Here is a 19,251-nt window from a genome sequence, read left to right as displayed (position 1 = left end):
GGTGCTCCCCAGGGAACTTATAGCACTCTGATAACTGGGGGAAAACGTTATCTCGATACAAGTGGAAGACAGAGGATGGAGGGGAGAAGATGCAGAGCTGGTGTGTGTGGGGGTCAGAGGGAAAGTGAGGCTGGCAGGTGAGAATTCAGGCAGGTGAGAAGCCGGGGGACACAGGTGAGGCAGCATCACCAAAGGGGGAGGGCACTGGCCCCTCTGAAGCCACGGCTTCCCTCGTATGTGTAGAGCACAGCTATGCACACAGAAAAACAGGCTGTCTGTGGGACTACAATTCCATGTGTAGGGAGAGCAATTGGGAAGAATGGTCTAAAAGGGCTCCTCAGGGTGGCAATAATAAAAAGAAAGCTGAAAAATCACCAGCTCACAGGGAGGGAGGGGTCAGAACACAGAGGGACTGGCACAATCGGAGGCATCTGAATGTATCTCAGTAGGAAACATACAGGGTTTCTATTTGATGAAGGTGTGATGGGGGACCCAGGTAGGCTGGGGCAGGAGGAGAAAGCCTGCCATGTGCTGCTGACTGGCACCGTGTGCTGCTGGCTGGCACCGGGTGCTGTTGACTGGCACCGGGTGCTGCTGACTGGCATGGGGGGAAGCGAAGCAGAGGAGGGAGAGGGATCTCGAAGGAATCAGCACAGCAGACACAACACAGCTGGAAACATCAGTCCCAAACTGTGAAAGAAACAGTCACCAATTAAAAAGCTGAAAGGGGCTTTACGACTGCATCTGGAAAAAGTCCGGGTGCCAGGTAAGTGTTGGCAGCCGCCCATTCCTGAGCCCAGCTCCCGATAACCACTCCCCTGCAGGCCGGGGGTCCAGTGGGTGGTCCCTAAAGCCTGGGAGACTGTGGGTGTGTCCGGGTGGGCCTCTTCCTGGCAGGGATGATCTCTGGCAGGCTTAGCCTGTTTCCTGTCTCAGATTTGGGATGGTATGAGTCCCAACCATATAAAGGTTTGTGGTGGGGAATAAATAAGATCATAAATGTAATTCATTTACCTGGTGCTGATAACAAAGAAAGCGATCAATAAACATTAGCTGTTATTATCAATGTAAGTACTGGCTGATACTGGTAAGTGAGCTGGAGGGCAAGAGACAAACACCTTTCTAATGAGGCCATGACGGGATGTGCATCCCTGAGATCAAAAGCTTTACTGAAACTCCCACATAGAAAGGCATCCTTAAACATAATCCGATAGGGACACAGTCCTTTTATTTTTATAGCATTTTATATACATTATTTTATTTAAACCTCCCCTTAAAAAGTATTAATTATGTAATTGGAAGGCATTAGCTAATTATTCATTTCACAGACGAGTCCACTGAAATCCACCCAAGGTCACCCCACCATCACACAGGCGAAATGAGCTGTGTGATGTCCTGACCTTGTGTCCTAGTATACAGCTAAGCAGACCACTGGAGTCAGCAGAATGTTAAATACTCAATGAACACATTAGAACAGCGTCTATGTAAAACTGGATAGAGGATGATTTGTCCGGGATGATCCATGAACCCTAACTGGCAAGCGTCTAGGTCCTGCATGACCTTTAGTTTACTACGAGAGAAACGAGACTCACAGTTTTGTTCCCCGAAGAACTTCGTCACTATAGATGTTGGGGGTTTTGAGTCTCTGAGAATCTGACGCAAGAGAAGGCAGCCTCCAGGGCACGGGTGTCTGCTTTGCAGAAGGCGGTAATCCATGAGTGTCTGAGGCCCGTCCCAGTCTGTGCCGTGCGCAGGAGGGAGCACCTGCCCCTCCACCCGAGGCTTTGTCCTCCTTCTCATTCCTGGGAAGGAAATACTGTGAGCTACTCAGCTGCAAGTGCTGGGATAACAGGGAACGCACCTGTCTGTGCTCAGCTGAGCACTGACTGTCTAGAACAGTCTGGCACCTAGAACACACTCCTAAGCACTGGCTGAATGAATGAAAAGACCCATCATTTCCATTTCTGTTTCAAAGAAGAATCATCCACAGGAAGAGAGCTAAGGTTTTCACTGTTAGTAATCAAACAGCCAAGCCCACAAGATTCAGAATTTCAGGACTATATTCCCCTTCCCCATCTCTCCCAACCAAATACACGATAGTAACTGTCGTGTGGTTGGTACTGAAGGGTCTGTTTCTGCGTTTCCAGACGTGCTCAGGCACATCCGAAGCCTGGAATTCAGTGGGACCTTCGTGATCTCATGCCCCCTGCAATCTTCAGTGCTCCAGTGTTTGCAGCCCAGGGAAGAGGCTGGGTAACTACTACTGATTCTGATACGTACTGCGTTCTGTCGGCGAAATAGGTAGGTCTCCGCTGAAGCGGTTTTGCGTGAATTGTCATGACGCCATTCATGTCACTATAAAAACTGTTGGAGAAGCGATGAATCTGAGAACAGTAAAAAAAAAAAAAAAAAAAAAAAAAAAATTACAAACGCCCAGTGCTGTTCCAATGACTGACGCTTGTCCGAAACCAGCAGGAAACACACAGCACACTCACCAGCTAACTGGAGGAAAAACTAATAAAGCGGAGATATTTTATAAAGATGTGGGCTGAGACATTAACAACGAACTGGTTAATTCCCCGACAGTAGGGACGTTCAGCACACCTGGCCAAAAGTGGACAGAAGTGAGGGAGAGGTTCCTGCACCCGGAGAGGGTAGCTGCACGGGGTAGAAACACCACCAGCCCAGGGTGACCTGGCAGGGAGGCAGCAGGGAGGCTTCAGGGAAGCGGAGCCGTGCTTCAGTCTCCCCCCAAGCTCTGAGATCCCAGAGGCTGGAGGGCAAGGAGCCCCGGTGTGGTCAACGTGTATCAGCCTCTGGTAACTCCAGGGTGAGGAAGGCAGAGAGAGAACTGGGAGCAGCACAGGCTGGGCATCACGGCTCCTGGCTAGCCTGCTTGCCCGGACCTCTCCTCTCCTCCCCTCCATACTTGCCTGGGTTCTCTTCCCAGAAGCAGTGAGATGGCCTGGGCCCTGGAAAGCTTCCGTCTGAATCCCAGCTCTGACTGCTTCCTGATTTGTAATTCTCGAAAGCTTACTTTGTTCTTAGGCTTTAATGGCCTCATCTTTACATTGGGGAAAAATCATACGTACTTCACAGAGCTACTGTGAGAATTAAATGAGATGACAGAAAGCGTGAGCTAAGGGCTAAGTAATTCTCAACTCCCTCTTCAGTCCCACAACATGACCAACTAGGATTTAAAATCATTTACCTAGATGACAGGTTGACAGGTGCAGCAAACCACCATGGCACATGTATACCTGTATAACAAACCTGCACATTCTGTACATGTATCCCAGAACTTAAAGTAAAATTAAACATTTTTTTAAAGAATAATATTTAGATTCACGAGAACAGGATTTCTGGGACTGGAATTCTGTTCTAGTTCATGAACAGATGTGGCCACCACAGTCATACGCAGAGGAATAACTTAAGAGCTTTCATAATTACCACTAGAACATCTTGAGTATTTCAAAACAGGCTCTATTTTTACTCTGTTAACTTTGCTGTTCATTTATTTTTTTAACACTTATCCAAACAGAGTAATTATAAAAACAAAACAGCTATTTTAAAAATGCCTCAGCTTCTAGAATTTCCGTATTTTCCACGTCTGTTTATTTTGCCTAATATTAAAAGGTTCATCCACTGCTCTTTTTGTGATATTCATGATGCCTGTTTTTTTAAAAGTGGGAAATACTGTATTGAACTTGGCAGAGCCGTTTAAAGAGACCAAAAAAATACAATAAGCAGGTAGCAATTCCGCAAGTTTCTTTAGAACAGAAAAGGCACAGAAGGCTTCTTGTAAAGCCCTCACACAAGAGAGTGAAACAAACCTCTGAGGCGCTCTGTTCTCCCCACTGCCCCCTGAAGCACGGATTCTGTTCAGGCCTGTGTCCTTCAGTCTCACAAAGACCCACGGTTTAGGTGCTCCTGTGCCAGGTGCAGTTTTGCTTTTGCTTTGAAGAGCCTCCCTTCCTTTCTCATTTTAACAAATCACACCTATCATTTAGGGCTTGGTTCATATCTTACCCTACGCTGTGAAAAGTATATTTTTCCTCTGACTCCCAGAGCACTTAGGATCCAAAACACATCTAATTATAAAATATATATAATCTGATTACAAAATATTACATCTAATTTTAAATTACACAAACATCTAATTATGAAGGACTATATATACTACCAATATATAATTAGCATCTGATTATAAAAGGTAACACTTATTGAACGCCCACTCTACACCACACACTATACGAAATGTTTTCTCTCCCTTAATTCTCACAGCTTCCTACCTCATAAATCAGGAAACTGAGGTTTTGAGACACAGGGACTGATTTAAAATCATGGAGTATTAAATAAAGACGTCAAGCTCAGAACTAGTAGTCTATATATGCAAGCTTCACTCTGCTGTCAGCTCGACTGCCTCCCGTGTGAGGAGGTGTGCCTGTGTGTGTGTGGTGTGGTGTGTGTGGTGTGTGGGAGTGTGTTTGTGTGTGAAGGTGTGTGTGTATGTGTGGGGTGTGTGGGTGTGTGTGGGGGGTGTGTGTGGTGTGTGTAGGGGGGTGTACATGTGTGGTGTGTTGTGGGTTGTGTATGCATGTGGTGTATGTGTGTGGTGTGTGTATGGTGTGTATGTGGTATGTGTGCATCTATGGGGTGTGCATGGTGTGTGTGTGTGGTGTGTGTATCTATGTGTGTATTTGGTATGTGTTTGTATAGTGTGTGGTGTGTGTGGTGTATGGTGTGTGATGTGTTTGTGTGGGGTGTGTGGTGTGTGTGCAGTGTGTGTGAGTAGTGTGTGTGGTGTATGTGTGTAGTGTGTGTGTATGTGGTGTTTGGTGTATGGTGTGTTTGTGTGGGGTGTGTGGTGTGTGTGTGGGGTGTGTGCAGTGTGTGTGAGTGGTGTGTGTGGTGTATGTGTGTAGTGTGTATGTGGTGTTTGGTGTGTGGTGTGTGTGGTGTATGGTGTGTGGTGTGTTTGTGTGGGGGGGTGTGTGGTGGAATGTGTACAGTGTGTATGAGTGGTGTGTGGTGTGTGTGTGCATGGCTGTGTGTAGTGTGTATGTGGTGTTTGGTGTGTAGTGTGTGTGTGGTATGTTTGTGTGGGATGTGTGTGTGGGAATGTGTGCAGTGTGTGATATGTCTAGTGTATGTGAGTGGTGTGTGTGGTGTGTATGTGGTATGTGTTTGGTGTGTGCTGTACGGTGTGTGGTGTGTTTGTGTGGGGTGTGTGGGGCGGATGTATGCAGTGTGCATGAGTGGTGTGTGTGGTGTGTCTAGTGTGTGTGAGTGGTATGTGTGAGTGGTGTGTCTAGTGTGTGTGTGTGGTGTGTCTAGTGTGTGTGACTGGTGTGTGTGTGTGGTGTGTCTAGTGTGTGTGTGACTGGTGTGGTGTGTGTGTGTGTGTGGTGTGTCTAGTGTGTGTGTGTGGTGTGGTGTATGAGTGGTGTGTGTGTGGTGTGTCTAGTGTGTGTGGTGTGGTGTGTGTGTGTGGTGTGTGTGGTGTGTCTAGTGTGTGTGTGTGGTGTGGTGTGTGGTGTGTGTGGTGTGTCTAGTGTGTGTGTGTGGTGTGGTGTGTGGTGTGTGGTGTATCTAGTGTGTGTGTGTGGTGTGGTGTGTGTGTGGTGTGTGGTGTGTCTAGTGTGTGTGTGGTGTGTGTGTGGTGTGTCTAGTGTGTGTGGTGTGGTGTGTGTGTGTATGGTGTGTCTAGTGTGTGTGTGAGTAGTGTGTGTGTGGTGTGTGTGGTGTGTGTGGTGTGTGTGTGTGGTGTGTGTGTGGTGTGTGGTGTGTCTAGTGTGTGGTGTGTCAGGTGTGTGGTGTGGTGTGTGTGTGTATGGTGTGTCTAGTGTGTGTGTGAGTGGTGTGTGTGTGGTGTCCAGTGTGTGTGGTGTGGTGTATGTGGTGTGTGGTGTGTCTAGTGTGTGAGTGGTGTGGTGTGTGTGTGGTGTGTGGTGTGTCTAGTGTGTGGGTATGGTGTGTGTGTGTGGTGTGTGATGTGTCTCGTGTGTGGGTGTGGTGTGTGTGAGTGGTGTGGTGTGTATGGCGTGTCTAGTGTGTGTGTGAGTGGTGTGGTGTGTATGTGGTGTGGTGTGTGTGTGGTGTGTGGTGTGTCTAGTGTGTTAGTGGTGTGGGGTGTGTGTGTGGTGTGTGTGGTGTGTGTGTGAGTGGCATGGTGTGTGTGGTGTGTCTAGTGTGTGTGTGTGAGTGGCGTGGTATGTGTAGTGTGTGTATGTGGTGTGTGGTGTATCTAGTGTGTGAGTGGTGTGGTGTGTATATGTGGTGTGTGGTGTGTGTGTGTGGTGTGTGTGAGTGGTGTGGTGTGTGTATGTGGTGTGTGGTGTGTCTAGTGTGTGTGTGTGTGAGTGGTGTGGGGTGTGTGTGTGTATGTGGTGTGTGGTGCGTCTAGTGTGTGTGTGTGTGTGAGTGGTGTGGGGTGTGTGTGTGTATGTGGTGTGTGGTGTGTCTAGTGTGTGTGTGAGTGGTGTGGTGTGTGTGTGTATGTGGTGTGTGGTGTGTCTAGTGTGTGTGTGTGTGAGTGGTGTGGTGTGTGTGTGTATGTGGTGTGTGGTGTGTCTAGTGTGTGTGTGAGTGGTGTGGTGTGTGTATGTGGTGTGTGGTGTGTCTAGTGTGTGTGTGGTGTGTGTGAGTGGTGTGGTGTGTGTGTGTGGTGTGTGGTGTGTCTAGTGTGTGTGTGTGTGAGTGGTGTGGTGTGTGTATGTGGTGTGGTGTGTGTTGCTTGGCATGGACTCCCTCCAGCTATACTAGATTCTGTGTAGCTCAGGACTAGGAATCCTGCCTTACCCGTGTTCCCTGCTCCCCCACACAAGGCAGGCAGCGGAAACAACCTCCTTGGCACCACGACAGGCCTCGCGTGAACAAGCGTGTCCTTTCCAGCCTCACCTGCGATCACATCTTTCAAGAAAAATGTATTAAGCGCTCAGTATGTGCTGGCCCCTGTGGGAGGAGCTCTCAGGTATTTCTATGATTTTATCCTCATGATAATCCCTTGGACAAGATAATAATCTCATTGTAAGCCAAGGACACTAAAGTTCAGAAAAGTTAAACACCACGTCCAGAAGAATACTCCTCACAGGCCTCTTGATTCCTAATCCCCGTTCTTGACACTATGCTGCAGTTCCCAGTTTCTTATCCCCTAAGCTCAGCCCAGTCACAGTCCCCAAACAGGCCCCATCTTTTATTCATCCCCGCCTTTGCTTGGCCTGAAATGGCCCACCCAGAGTTCTCTCCCACAAGAGCCTTGCTCATTCCTTCATGTTTCTGCTCAAATTTTACCTCCAGTGTAAAAGACCAATCCCCTCCTGTAATCAGAACAAATCACTCCTTGATTATTCTACAAGGTTTGTTTTTGCTTGTGTTTTTTTGTGCGACCCTCACAGAATGTATCGCACCCGACCCTGTGTCACGGCTTTTATATCACTAGGATTTACCTCTGTATCTCCTCAAAACGCCTTAACTACCACCAATAAATGCTGAGTAAGCCCAATGTATACTTACCGATTCTTTCATCACTTTGGTGGAAAGAAGGGAGAACATTTATAATTTTCAAACTAGCTGGAAATGTTAGGGGGAAAGCATTTTTTATGTCCCAAAATATAGAAAACAGCTTCACATCTCAAAGCAGCGCCATGTGGTAATTCTGTTAAATTTCATGAAATAATCACGTTGCAAACAGACCTGAATATCATTGTTTTAAATAGAAACTGATGTTTATTTTCCATCAGCCTTATTTCCACCTTGCTGGTGGCCTGTGGAAGAACAGCTTGAGACCGCTCAGTGGTTGATCCTCCTCGTTCAGGGGCCTGAGCATTGGGAGTTGTAGAACAGGCTTCCCTGGCAGGCTGAGTGCTCCAGTCTGCAGTAGGGACTTGCTGAATAGGCACAGGGGGCACCTGCACCTTCAGAGCAGACTGCAGCCTCACCCTGAGCAGCAGTGCATGCAGGGGCTGGGTCTGCACCCTCAGGCTGGGCGGCAGTGCACATAGAGGCTGGGTGCGCAGCCTCAGGCTGGGCGGCGGTGTACTTGGCCTGGGTCTGCAGCCTCAGGCTGGGGGGCGGTGTACTTGGCCTGGGTCCGCAGCCTCAGGCTGGGGGGCGGTGCACATAGAGGCTGGGTCCACAGCCTCAGGCTGGGCGGCAGTGCACACAGGGGCTGGGTGCGCAGCCTCAGGCTGGGCGGCGGTGTACTTGGCCTGGGTCCACAGCCTCAGGCTGGGCGGCGGTGTACTTGGGCTGGGTCCGCAGCCTCAGGCTGGGCGGCAGTGCACACAGGGGCTGGGTCCGCACCCTCAGGCTGGGTGGCAGTGCACACAGAGGCTGGGTCGGCAGCCTCAGGCTGGGCGGCGGTGTACTTGGCCTGGGTCCACAGCCTCAGGCTGGGGGGCGGTGCACACAGGGGCTGGGTCCGCAGCCTCAGGCTGGGGGGCGGTGTACTTGGGCTGGGTCTGCAGCCTCAGGCTGGGTGGCAGTGCACACAGGGGCTGGGTCTGCAGCCTCAGGCTGGGCGGCGGTGTACTTGGGCTGGGTCCGCAGCCTCAGGGTGGGGGGCGGTGTACTTGGGCTGGGTCTGCAGCCTCAGGCGGGGGCAGTGCTCAGCAGGCACTGGGGTAGTCCGTTCCCCTGAAACTCCCCCTTGGCCACAGCGGCACCAGCAGCAGGCTGCTCTTCCCTCTCAATCTCTTCAGGGTCTCTGCAGAAGCAGAGGTCGGGCGTGGACTCCCATGGGTGTTCCTGGGGGATGGTGTCACACATGCCCAGAACTCCCTGTGCCAGCAACCACCTCTTCAGGCCCACTGAGCAAGCTCCCTTGTTGCACGGGATGGTGACTTCCACACAGCGCAGAGGAGAATCTGCGTTCCACAGAGCAACGGGAGGTGGGTTAGCACAAGACGCCTCTCTGAGAGCCGGTGATCGCCCGGGGATCAGTGGCCACCAGCAGACGTGTTTCCCGGAAGGTGGCCTGGATCTGGTGAGTGAAGGTTCCAGGAGAGAAGCGGCCAGCAGCTGGAGTGGCCCCAGTGGCAGCACAGCCCACCGGCCACTGTTCCTGGAGCACGACAGGGACCTCAGCAGGGTTCAACAGCAACAATGGCACGAGCTGCCAGCAGCAGCTTCTCCCAGGTCCCTTCAGATTTCTGACAGAGATGCCACCACTGTTCCTTTTGTGGATATACTGCTCCATCTGGAAGCCAAGGGTGGTGCCACCTGCGTGGGCTCCTACTGCAAGGAACTTGAGGACAGCCTCGTCCTTCATGGGCAGGACGTCAAGGGCTCCAGGCATCGTGACACTGTGAAGGTTTCCCTTTAAGTCACCATGGAAAGCCTGCATGGACCCCTCTGCAGGCAGCATGGCAAGCAGCCCCAAATATCTCAATACTACAGCTTACTACAACGGCACTCCTGACAAACTGAGGCGAGAGACGCACAGATTGAAGGCGAGAGGGAGAAGGGTGTGAAAGCACCGACCTGGGGCGGGTTCAGACAAGAAGCCAGGGAGATGCTGTGAGCCTCGGAGCTTCCGGACGGGGAGCCACTGGCTCCATCAGCGTGAGTGTGTGGAATGAGGACATGTGGACATCTGTTTCCAGCTACTTTCAATTTTTCTCTCTGTTTTTCCCCTTCTGTATCAAAAGAAGAATCAATATGATAAGAAACATCAGATTATCTAATACAAATACTTAAAATTCACTCTTAAAAGAGAATATTTGTTCTTGAGCTACCACAAGTCCATGCTATGGCCACTATGCACGTTACTACAGAGGGCAGAGACCCGTATGGGGCAACTGGCTGCTGTAACTGTGGTTGCAGTGGCATGAGAAGTGGATTACACAGTGGGCAATAAAGATTCTCAGCACATCACAAAGCCCAACTAATTCCTTAAATACTGGAAAAAGAACAGGATTTAGGTTAACATGATTATTGCCTTATTGTACAAATTGATTAATAAAACTAGTCATTAATGTCCATCACCGATTTTTATTTGTTTTGTTCAATGTTATGTTTAGAGAATATTTTATATGTTGAAGTAAGATAACTAAAGGATTATTCATTTAGCTATGTTTACATTTTACATTACAGATAATGTCATGAACAATTAAAAACATATCTCTTATTAGTAGAAATTAGTTAGGTAAATTATTTTTACTATAACAAAAAACGTGACTTCAAGCCTTGTTCTTGTGTATTTCTGTATGTTTTCCAGACGCGTATGCATTGTTATTTTTTGGGGGGAGATGGTCTCGCATTTTTGCCCAGGATGGAATGCAGTGGCACGATTATAGCTTACTTTTAATATTGAATTCCTGAGCTCAAGGGGTCCTCCCGGCTCAGCCTCCTGAGTAGCTGGGCCTACAGGCACTTGCCACCATGCCTGGCTAACTTTTTATTTGTATTTTTTGAAGAGACAGGGTCTTGCTATGTTGCCCAAAATGAGCTGGCCTTGAATCTCTGGGTTCAAGTAATTCTCCTGCCTTGGTCTCCCAAAGTTCTGAGTCACCATGCCTGCTCTGCATTCTTTTTTTTTTTTTTTTTTTTTTTTTGAGATGAGTTTCATTCTTGTTGCCCAGGCTGGAGTGCAATGGCACAATCTTGGCTCACTGCAACCTCCAACTCCTGGGTTCAAGCAATTCTACTGCCTCAGCCTCCTGAGTAGCTGGGATTACAGGCACGTGCCACCATGCCAGGCTAATTTTTGTATTTTTAGTAGAAATAGAGTTTCATCATGTTGGCGAGGCTGGTCTTGAACTCCTGACCTCAGGTGATCTACCTGCCTCAGCCTCCCAAAGTGCTGAGATCACAGGCGTGAGCCACTGCACCCAATCAGCCCTGCATTATTTTTCATAACACAAAAAACAATAGCGTTCTTTTTGAAGGGACTAAGGAGCACTCGTGAGTAAAGTCAGAACGCCCACTTTTCTTCTCACTGACCGTGTTCTAGGTATGGCTACTGGGGAGCAGGAGCCCAGGGCTGAGGAACAGGGACTTTTTCTTTTCATTAAGCCAATTCTGCACGTAAGTACCTGTGAGTGTAGTTTCCCAGTGCTTTCTAATCAGCTCTTCCAAAAGTTCTACCATATTTGTCCAGACGTGATCAAACACTTCCGCCATCACGGCATCTTTGACACACTCATGAGGGGAAACAGGAGGAAGTCCGAGTTTGCGCCTTTTCCTACCAGGCTGAGCTGGTTTTTGTTCAAGACATTCATCATCACTAAGAATAAAAACCCACTCCAATTACTAAAATATCAAGGCTTAGAGTTAAAATAATTCTATCTACACACATTCATGTATGTACATTTATACATATATTAATAAACATTCTTCGTTAAACAGCATTGTTCTTTTTCAACATATACATATTTTGTCAATTACACATGAATAAAACTGGGTGGGGGGAACAAAACAAGAAACGAAGTCTTGGTTTCACTGATCTTTCTCTTTTTCTAGTCTCTTCATTTATTTCGGCTCGGAGCTTTGTTATTTCCTTCCTTCTACTAAGTTTGGGCTTAGTTTGTTCTTTTTCTCATTCCTTCAAGTATAAAGTTAGGTTGTTTATTTCAGATATTTCTTTTTTCTCAATGTAGGCATTTATTGCCATAGGCTTCCCTCTTAGAGCTGCTTCTACTGTATCCCGTAAGTTTGGTTTTAATATGTTGTGTTTCCATTTTAATTTGTCTCATTATGTTTTTGATTTCCCTTTTGATTTCTTCTTTGACCTACTGCCTGGTTGTTGAGGAGCGGGTTGTTTAGTTTACATATATTTGGGAGTTTTCTAGTTTCCTTCCTGTTACTGACTTTCAGTTTCGTACCACTGAGATCAGAGAAGATGCTTCTTAAATTTGTTAAGACTGGTATTATCAGTGTTACTTTTTAATGTGCTAATTTTCAATCATGGGGCAAATTTTTATCATGTAATAGTTGTAGTTTTTGATTAAGAACAAAATATGAATTTAGTGCAGAGGCAGGGACTCTCCTTAGGCCCTTTTGGGCAGCCAGGGATGGGGAATCCGGAGTCCCCAGCACCAGGACCGCGAGGAGCCGTGTCTGCTTTTACAAGGGCGCTGTACACCCTCTTCACTGCTCCCGCACAGGCGCTGCCTGCTGGGAATCCAAAAGCTCTGGGAGTGCATTACTCTCAAAAGAACAGAAATCTTCTGGGTGAGTAAAAAATACACAAAACACTTAATGACCATACGATAACAATAATGTCAAATAAATTAATATTATTTTAAGAGGCCAATGTCAAATAAGATTCTATTTACTCCTCTTTTCTGTCAAAAGCGAAATACTCTTCAATCTTTCCATCCACATGGTAAACCTCTTCTTCCAGGGATGAACATGCCGTTAGGTCAGCAACCCCCGTCCCATCAGGGCCTGGCAGGGCAGAGGCTGAGAGCGCTGCTGGGACTATCTGAGAGCCAGAAATGCACAACCTATGGGGAAAAAACAGATTCCACATGGGAGTTTACAGGACACCAAGAACGCAATGCTTAAATGATCATGGCGGATCTTTAACTTATCTTTAAAGTACAGAATCCCCCCCAAAACGATTGAATATTACATTGGACAAAACTCATGTCCTTAAAAACACTTTAATACAGGCATCAGTAAAAATCATAAGGGCTTCTTAAAAGCCTAAATTATTCTACGAGTTTGTACCCTCTTTGGTTGCAGTGAAAGGACTGCATTGTGTCACGGCACACCAGATACGTGTGAATGGCATAGAGTCATCAAAATCCTCTAGTGAACAGAAATGACAGGACAGAGCTTCATTTCTCCTGCTGCCACTGCCTGGAGGCTTGTAATCCATCCCAGTGAGGCAGTTTCCATCCTGCACCCAGTCCACCTTTCGCAGCGTCTTTGGAACAAACGTGGAAGGTAACCACCACGTGTGAGCATGTGTGTTCCACATATACATACATTACACATCTCTCTATAGACACACACATACGCCTATCATCAATTCAGAATCAAGAGCTTCTTACAAAAACTGTTCTCTGTATCTGCCTTTCATCAGAATCTAAATTTCCAAACTAGGTGGAGCCCAGGCTTGTAGATGAGATAAACATTAAAAAGTATAACTAAAATACAGCTAACAATACTTCTTGAGAGTCACTCATGTGAACATACTCTCTGATGTTGCTGCTGCGTCCGCAGGCACTGAGCGGGGGTCTGTGGGCCGTGGAGGCAGCAGTGCTGCCCTGGAGATGCTGGACGCCTTCGTCAGTGGGCAGGGTCAGCTGTCCTCCTAACACTCTGCAAGGTCAAAGAGAAGCTAGTAACATTTTTGATCAGACAAAGGGAAAAGGTTTGGGGATTTTAAAAGTAGGAAACAATGATTGTGAAGGCATGTGTATGATACGAAGCGTGTATGGGTACGTGGGAAGCATCACGCATCATAGAAGAAGCGTGACTTTGAGAGTTTAGGCCAGATTGTTCTTCCACTGGCTCAGTCTCAGGCAAGGTTCTCAGGCTAATTTCATTTGTTTGTCTTTCACTTGCAAAACAGGATAATAATGGTTACCTTGCAGGGTTGATGAACGGCTTAGAGATCATATATGACAGACTTAGGTGTCTAAGGCAACACTGGGCACATAGAAGCTCTCCATAGATACTAACTAATGCACAGTTAAACACAAACATAACAAGAAGAAAAACATATAAATATGCACACTTGGTTATGTACCTGGCAATCTTTTCTTTTCCCACCTTCCCTCCATTTCTATCAATAATGTAAGATAGCAGTGACAACAGTAAGACTGAGCTCCCAAATTTTTGGTGAGTGACCATCCCCAGAAAAGTGAATTTCCACAACTAGTATCTAGTGGACATATCATACTCTTTAGGGCAGGTGACTTATCAGGATTGAAAAGAAAAAAAAAGAAAAACTCTAGTTTGGTCAAGATTTCTGTAAAAGTTATCTCGTGAATGTAACCAGAAAATCCAGCCACATTTACATGAGTGTTCTAATTGATTCTCCCCAGATAGAATCTAGAGGAACTCAGGTAACTTTGCTAAACTGTCCTCCAGTACATTGGCTGAGTGACCGAAAGAAAAGCTTGCCTTCTTACCCCATCCATATTCTCCATCTTTGATATAAAAAGTAACACACACTCCTCCCTACGTAAGGAATGGGTGAGATGGGAAGACCCATCTATCCAGCCATTCCGCACATCATCACTGCCCGCCCTCGCTGTGTTCTGTGGTGAAGACAGACACGTGCTGCTCACACACAGTGAATGTGAAGGTAAGAGGTGGCCTCCACCGTTCTTGCATTCATTGTATGTGTAATGCCCTTCTCAGGATGAGCCGAATTTGCTTCTTGCAAATTAAAAGGCACTTGGGTACTGGAATGTCTCAGTATTTCCTCAGACACCGTAAGAAGACAATGATCTCTCAGTGAAGGACCGTACTCTGCATCCATATTCCGACTGGGCAGGTGCTTTCAGACCAAATGTATTGATCATATCGAGGCAGGCCAGGGGTGGGCGCTTCGAAAACCCACCCCAGAGAACTTCCACCACCAAGGTCCCACCTCAGATGGAGGGATCTTCTTGTCCACTCCCCGCATTCGGCCAGCAGACTCTGGGTCTGAGGGTTCACTTTCTCCTCAAATAACATTTCCTCCACCTCCCAGAGTAACCGCTGCACTGTCTGTGCACTGGCTTCGTCAAACTCCTAAACAGAAATGCACATTTAGTTACGACCCTAAAAGTTACAGAAATGCGGGCTTCTGGATCAATGCTACTTATACATTTACCGTAACCCACCATGTAGGAGGGCACATGACATGGTAAAAAGGAGGTGGCTCTGCAGTCAGACACACCCGCGCTCCAGCTGTTACCTTTCAGAGAAATGCCATCTAACGCTGAGCCTCAGATTCTTTTACTGTTAAACAGAGAAAACTTCTACCACGGGAGTGATGAGACTCGAGAATTTGCATAGATACAGGTATAGGTGGAGGTGTTCACACTGCCATAGACATCAGCGTCGACACACAGACACACCCACAGCTGCATGTCCACACACACAGACACGCCTATATCTGTATGTATGCACACATACAGACACGCCCACATCTATGTCTGCACAGACACGCCCACATCTGCATGTCTGCACAGACACGCCCACATCTGCATGTCTGCACAGACACGCCCACATCTGCATGTCTGCACAGACACGCCCATATCTGTATGCGCACACACAGACACGCCCACATCTGTATGTCTGCACAGACACGCCCACATCTGTATGTCTGCGCAGACACGCCCACATCTGTATGTCTGCGCAGACACGCCCACATCTGTATGTCTGCGCAGACACGCCCACATCTGTATGTCTGTGCATACATGCAGCCACGTGTCCCTCACAGAGCCTGACACACCTAAGCACACCTGCAAAATACAAGATTTTTTTTTCTTCTGGTGATACCACAGAAAAGAAAATTACTTTTGTAGAAAAGGCCATTAACCTCCTTCAATGAATGAACTGGGAAAATTTTTTTAAAAATCCTCAGTTATCCTAAGAAGTGTGGTCATTAGGGTGAGGCCCAAGTATTAAATTTTCCTCTGGCCTTAGGAGATTCTTACACTTGGCTGCAGTGAATCAGAGATGAGAAAACCTCTCAGCCTTCCTAGACGGTCTCATTTGGGAGGCAACTCTCCTGAAACTCTCAGAGCCAAGGCAGGACCCCCGCCACATGGTTTTCTAGGAGCGCCAGAATTTTCACAGTCCCCAGGGCAAAGAGTGTATTCAGTCACACGTGTCCCCAGATGGTCAGTCCAGGTTGATTTTCATAGAATGCTATTTGTTATTTTCTGCATTAGCTCCTCTCTCAAATTGATAATAAACCAGATTCCCAGATTACAGGGGAGTTGAATTATTTCTTTTAAAATACAAAGAAAAGGAAAACTAATAATAATATTTATCTCCCAGGAGGAGACTGGGTGGCTGGGGCATGGGAGAGGGCTCACTTTCATTTCTCTATCTTTTGCATTCCGTTGCTTTTGCAAATATTTCCCATCGAAAAGTAAATACATTCTTAAAAATTAAAATGAAAAGCAATTATAGGGTCTGGAGTATTTTTAATTCTATAAATGGAAGTTATACGGATTTCCCTGGTAATTCCATTAAATGTTATACTAAAAGAATCCTAGAACTTGGACAGAGTAAAGCAGTGGCGTTCAGCCTTCTACCAAGGAAGCCGGGCTTGAGCGGCGGCGGTGAGTGGGCGTAAGGCTGGGGAAGGAGGCAGCTGCCCCTAAGTAAGGGAGCTGCCTGCGTGTAAAGTCCTCCTAGCAGTGCTGAGCTGAGTCCCTTCCAGACTCCCTCCGCTGCCCGCTCCCCTGAGAATCTCGGCTGTACAGCTGCGGACAGAAGCGGATTCACGTGTGCGGTGGGAGTGGGGAACCGCTTTTAAAGAAAGCAAAGAGGCCGGGCGCGGTGGCTCACACCTGTAATCCCAACACCTTTGGAGTCTGAGGCGGGCGGATCACGAGGTCAGGAGTTCGAAACCAGCCTGGCCAATATGGTGAAATACCATCTCTACTAAAAATACAAAAAGTAGCTGGGCGTGGTGGTGCGCCCTGTAATCCCAGCTACAGGGGAGGCTGAGACAGGAGAATTGCCCGGACCTCGTAGGCGGAGGTTGCAGTGAGCTGAGATTGCGGCACTGCACTCCAGCTTGGGGGACAGAGCAAGACTCTGTCTTAAAAAAAAGAAAGAGAGAGGGGGAGAGAGAGAGAGAAGGGGGGGAGGGGGGGGAGAGAGAGAGAAGGGGGGGAGAGGGGGGGGGAGAGAGAGAGAAGGGGGGAGGGGGGGGGAGAGAGAGAAGGGGGGGAGAGAGAGAGAAGGGGGGGGAGAGAGAGAAAGAGAAAGAAAAAAAACCCACCAGCATAAACGAGGTAAAAGAGAACACCCAAGGTGCTGCAGCCAGGTGGGCCTCACAAAAGGAGGGCTGTGTCCCGGGATCCTCAGAGACCCCTGGAGGGAGGAGGAGGGAGGAGACTGTGGAGCCACCGAGTTCCTGAGCAAGCTGGAGCCGTGGAAGCAGCGCTCACCCAGCCAGAATCCCAGGCTCACACAGGCAAAAGCGGTTCAGAGGCAACAGCTCCCCCAGGGATAGGAGGCGACGGTGAAATTTCCCACTGGGAATCCTGGCGGGGAGTTCTCTAATCACAGTGGGCTGTCACAGCTTTCACTTTTCCAACATTGTTTTCCTCTTCAAGTCCTGAATTTCCGGCCATGGATACCACCAAGAAGGCACCGGGAGCACACACCGGGAGAGCCGGCTGCAGGGTGGAAACGAGAACACTGCGGGCGCTGAGACGGGGCCAGGAGGTCATGAGGGAGTTTCACTTTTCTCCACAGTTCCTGATCTATTACTTTCACATGTAACATGTACATGCTTTAACATGTATGTATGCAATAGGTCATGCTTTTATAATTGGTAAAAAAAAAAAAATTTGAATATAAGGAAGCAATTCTTCACTATACACTGTAATTACAAGATTATCCAGAATATTCTGAGACATACGTCATCTCTCCAGGAATAAATGGAGCCCCTCTCCGTGGACGAGCCGGTGGTGGAGCTCTGCGTGGCCGACCCAGACCAAGAGGTGTGGGCTCCCGTGGGTGTGCGGCTTCCGCTGGAGGAAAAGGACGATTCGCTGCAGGAATGAACATGGGCAAAAAAATCACATTTGCTAGAAGGGCTTGGACGGCTAAGTGGCTTCACTTCTCTGAGCCTGCTTCCTCTTTCACTAAATAAATTTATTAATTTCACAGTATACTAATTTTGAAATATTTTTACAGTGTGGTGTTTACACTAGGTTAAAAATAAAACTGCATCTCACTTTTAGAAATTCATGGCCAGTCACTAATTTCCTTTCCCACATTTGTTACGGGCATTTTGTGATTCTGTAATCTGAAGCAATGAACAAGGTGAATTCTTACCAGGCATATTTATCAATGGCTTTCTGCACATTTCTTGTAAAATGTGTAGGTAAAGGATCTTTGCTTCTCACAGTATAACTGTGCCTTCTAGGTCCTTCTGACAGTCCTCTTCTGGAAATAAAAGAAAACATGAAAACTCTCCCTAATGTAATAATATAGTTTTATTCATTAAGACTTTTAAAATTTCCTTTTTGTATAAAGTTGCTCCCCTTCTTCTGCCACATCCCTCCAAACTCACCTGTGCATAAGCGTGCGCGTGCACACACACACACACCCCCCACACATCCTCAAGAAACTGAGACTTAGGACCTTATCATTTTTATTTTTCTTAAAGTCAAGGTTGCCATTAACCTACATGCACCTTTATGTGAACTGAAGACAACATCAACTTTTTGTGACTTAGCCAGAGAAGTAAAAGTTGCCCCAAACAGTTCGCACTATTTCAGGGATGTCAGGTCCCAGCTGTCCCTTGACCAGGCCCCTTATACTTACAAAACTCAACCAGCCCTCCAGTAAAAAATCATTAATCCCATATTAAGAAGCATCAAATTCTTTAGACTCACTTAGAAGCCACACAGACATCTAACTCGCTTTAATTTAGCATTGCTGTTTGTGGGTATAATGAGTTTTCAAGAGTTAGAAAACATTAAAATTTAATGAAGAACTAAAACAGAAGAAATATCTAGATGTTAAATACACTATTAAGCCTAACTGGTGTAGCACAGTTCCTGTTAATCATTGAAATGTCCTTTCAATGAACCACTTAAAACATTTACTTCCTCTATAGTCAAAATATCTTCCTGATGTTTAATAATCAACAACTTCTGTTTTTCAATACAAATCTTATTTTTCTTTATAAATAAAACACATATTAACATAAAATACGGTAGTGAATTAGGAAAAACTTCAACTTTCAGTATTTCTAATAAGGACACCATGGTAGCATGCATTTTTAAAAAGTTTGCTTTTGCTTCCAATTATAAGGCTACCTAATTGACCTCAGCTCACTGCAACCTCCGCCTCCTGGGTTCAAGCAATTCTCCTGTCTCAGCCTCCTGAGTAGCTGGGATTACACGCGCCTGCCACCACACCCAGCTAATTTTTGTATTTTTAGTAGAGACAGGGTTTCACCATGTTAGCCAAACTGGTCTTGAAATCCTAACCTCAAGTGATCTGCCCACCTCAGCCTCCCAAAGTGCTGGGATTACAGGCGTGAGCCACCATACCCAGTCAACAAAGGGAATTTTTAAAACAAATTAATTACCATGTACAGATTAGCAA

The 19,251-nt window shown here is 47.0% G+C and overlaps 1 protein-coding gene and 1 long non-coding RNA gene across 9 annotated transcripts in view; one reads left to right on the top strand and one right to left on the bottom strand.

Annotated features, from left to right (window-relative positions):
* Positions 1-19,251, bottom strand: part of LOC139355310 (protein FAM149A-like) — a 65,323-nt gene that overhangs the window by 8,443 nt on the left and 37,629 nt on the right. For all 6 annotated transcript variants that reach the window (XM_071092699.1, XM_071092695.1, XM_071092697.1 and 3 more), the window contains exons 2-10: positions 17,971-18,081; positions 17,552-17,684; positions 14,552-14,694; positions 13,147-13,272; positions 12,279-12,449; positions 11,037-11,227; positions 9,484-9,638; positions 2,281-2,384; positions 1,593-1,802 (exon numbers count right to left, since the gene is read on the bottom strand). In XM_071092699.1, the coding sequence (XP_070948800.1) occupies positions 1,593-1,802; positions 2,281-2,384; positions 9,484-9,638; positions 11,037-11,227; positions 12,279-12,449; positions 13,147-13,272; positions 14,552-14,694; positions 17,552-17,684; positions 17,971-18,081 (1,344 nt within the window). The remainder of the gene's footprint in view (positions 1-1,592; positions 1,803-2,280; positions 2,385-9,483; positions 9,639-11,036; positions 11,228-12,278; positions 12,450-13,146; positions 13,273-14,551; positions 14,695-17,551; positions 17,685-17,970; positions 18,082-19,251) is intronic.
* LOC112424012 (uncharacterized) lies at positions 571-17,558 on the top strand. Of its 3 annotated transcripts, XR_011620683.1 has the most exons (5): positions 571-766; positions 2,148-2,301; positions 6,828-6,973; positions 17,244-17,431; positions 17,526-17,558. It is a non-coding gene; the product is annotated as an uncharacterized lncRNA (long non-coding RNA). The 3 variants fall into 3 exon arrangements; XR_003014623.2 differs by having other exon boundaries at positions 17,244-17,552; XR_011620682.1 differs by lacking the exons at positions 17,244-17,431; positions 17,526-17,558 and having other exon boundaries at positions 6,828-7,502.

The sequence above is a fragment of the Macaca nemestrina genome, chromosome 3 (genome assembly GCF_043159975.1).
Source record: "Macaca nemestrina isolate mMacNem1 chromosome 3, mMacNem.hap1, whole genome shotgun sequence".
Lineage (NCBI taxonomy): Eukaryota > Metazoa > Chordata > Mammalia > Primates > Cercopithecidae > Macaca > Macaca nemestrina.
This window is presented reverse-complemented; position numbering and strand designations above follow the sequence as displayed.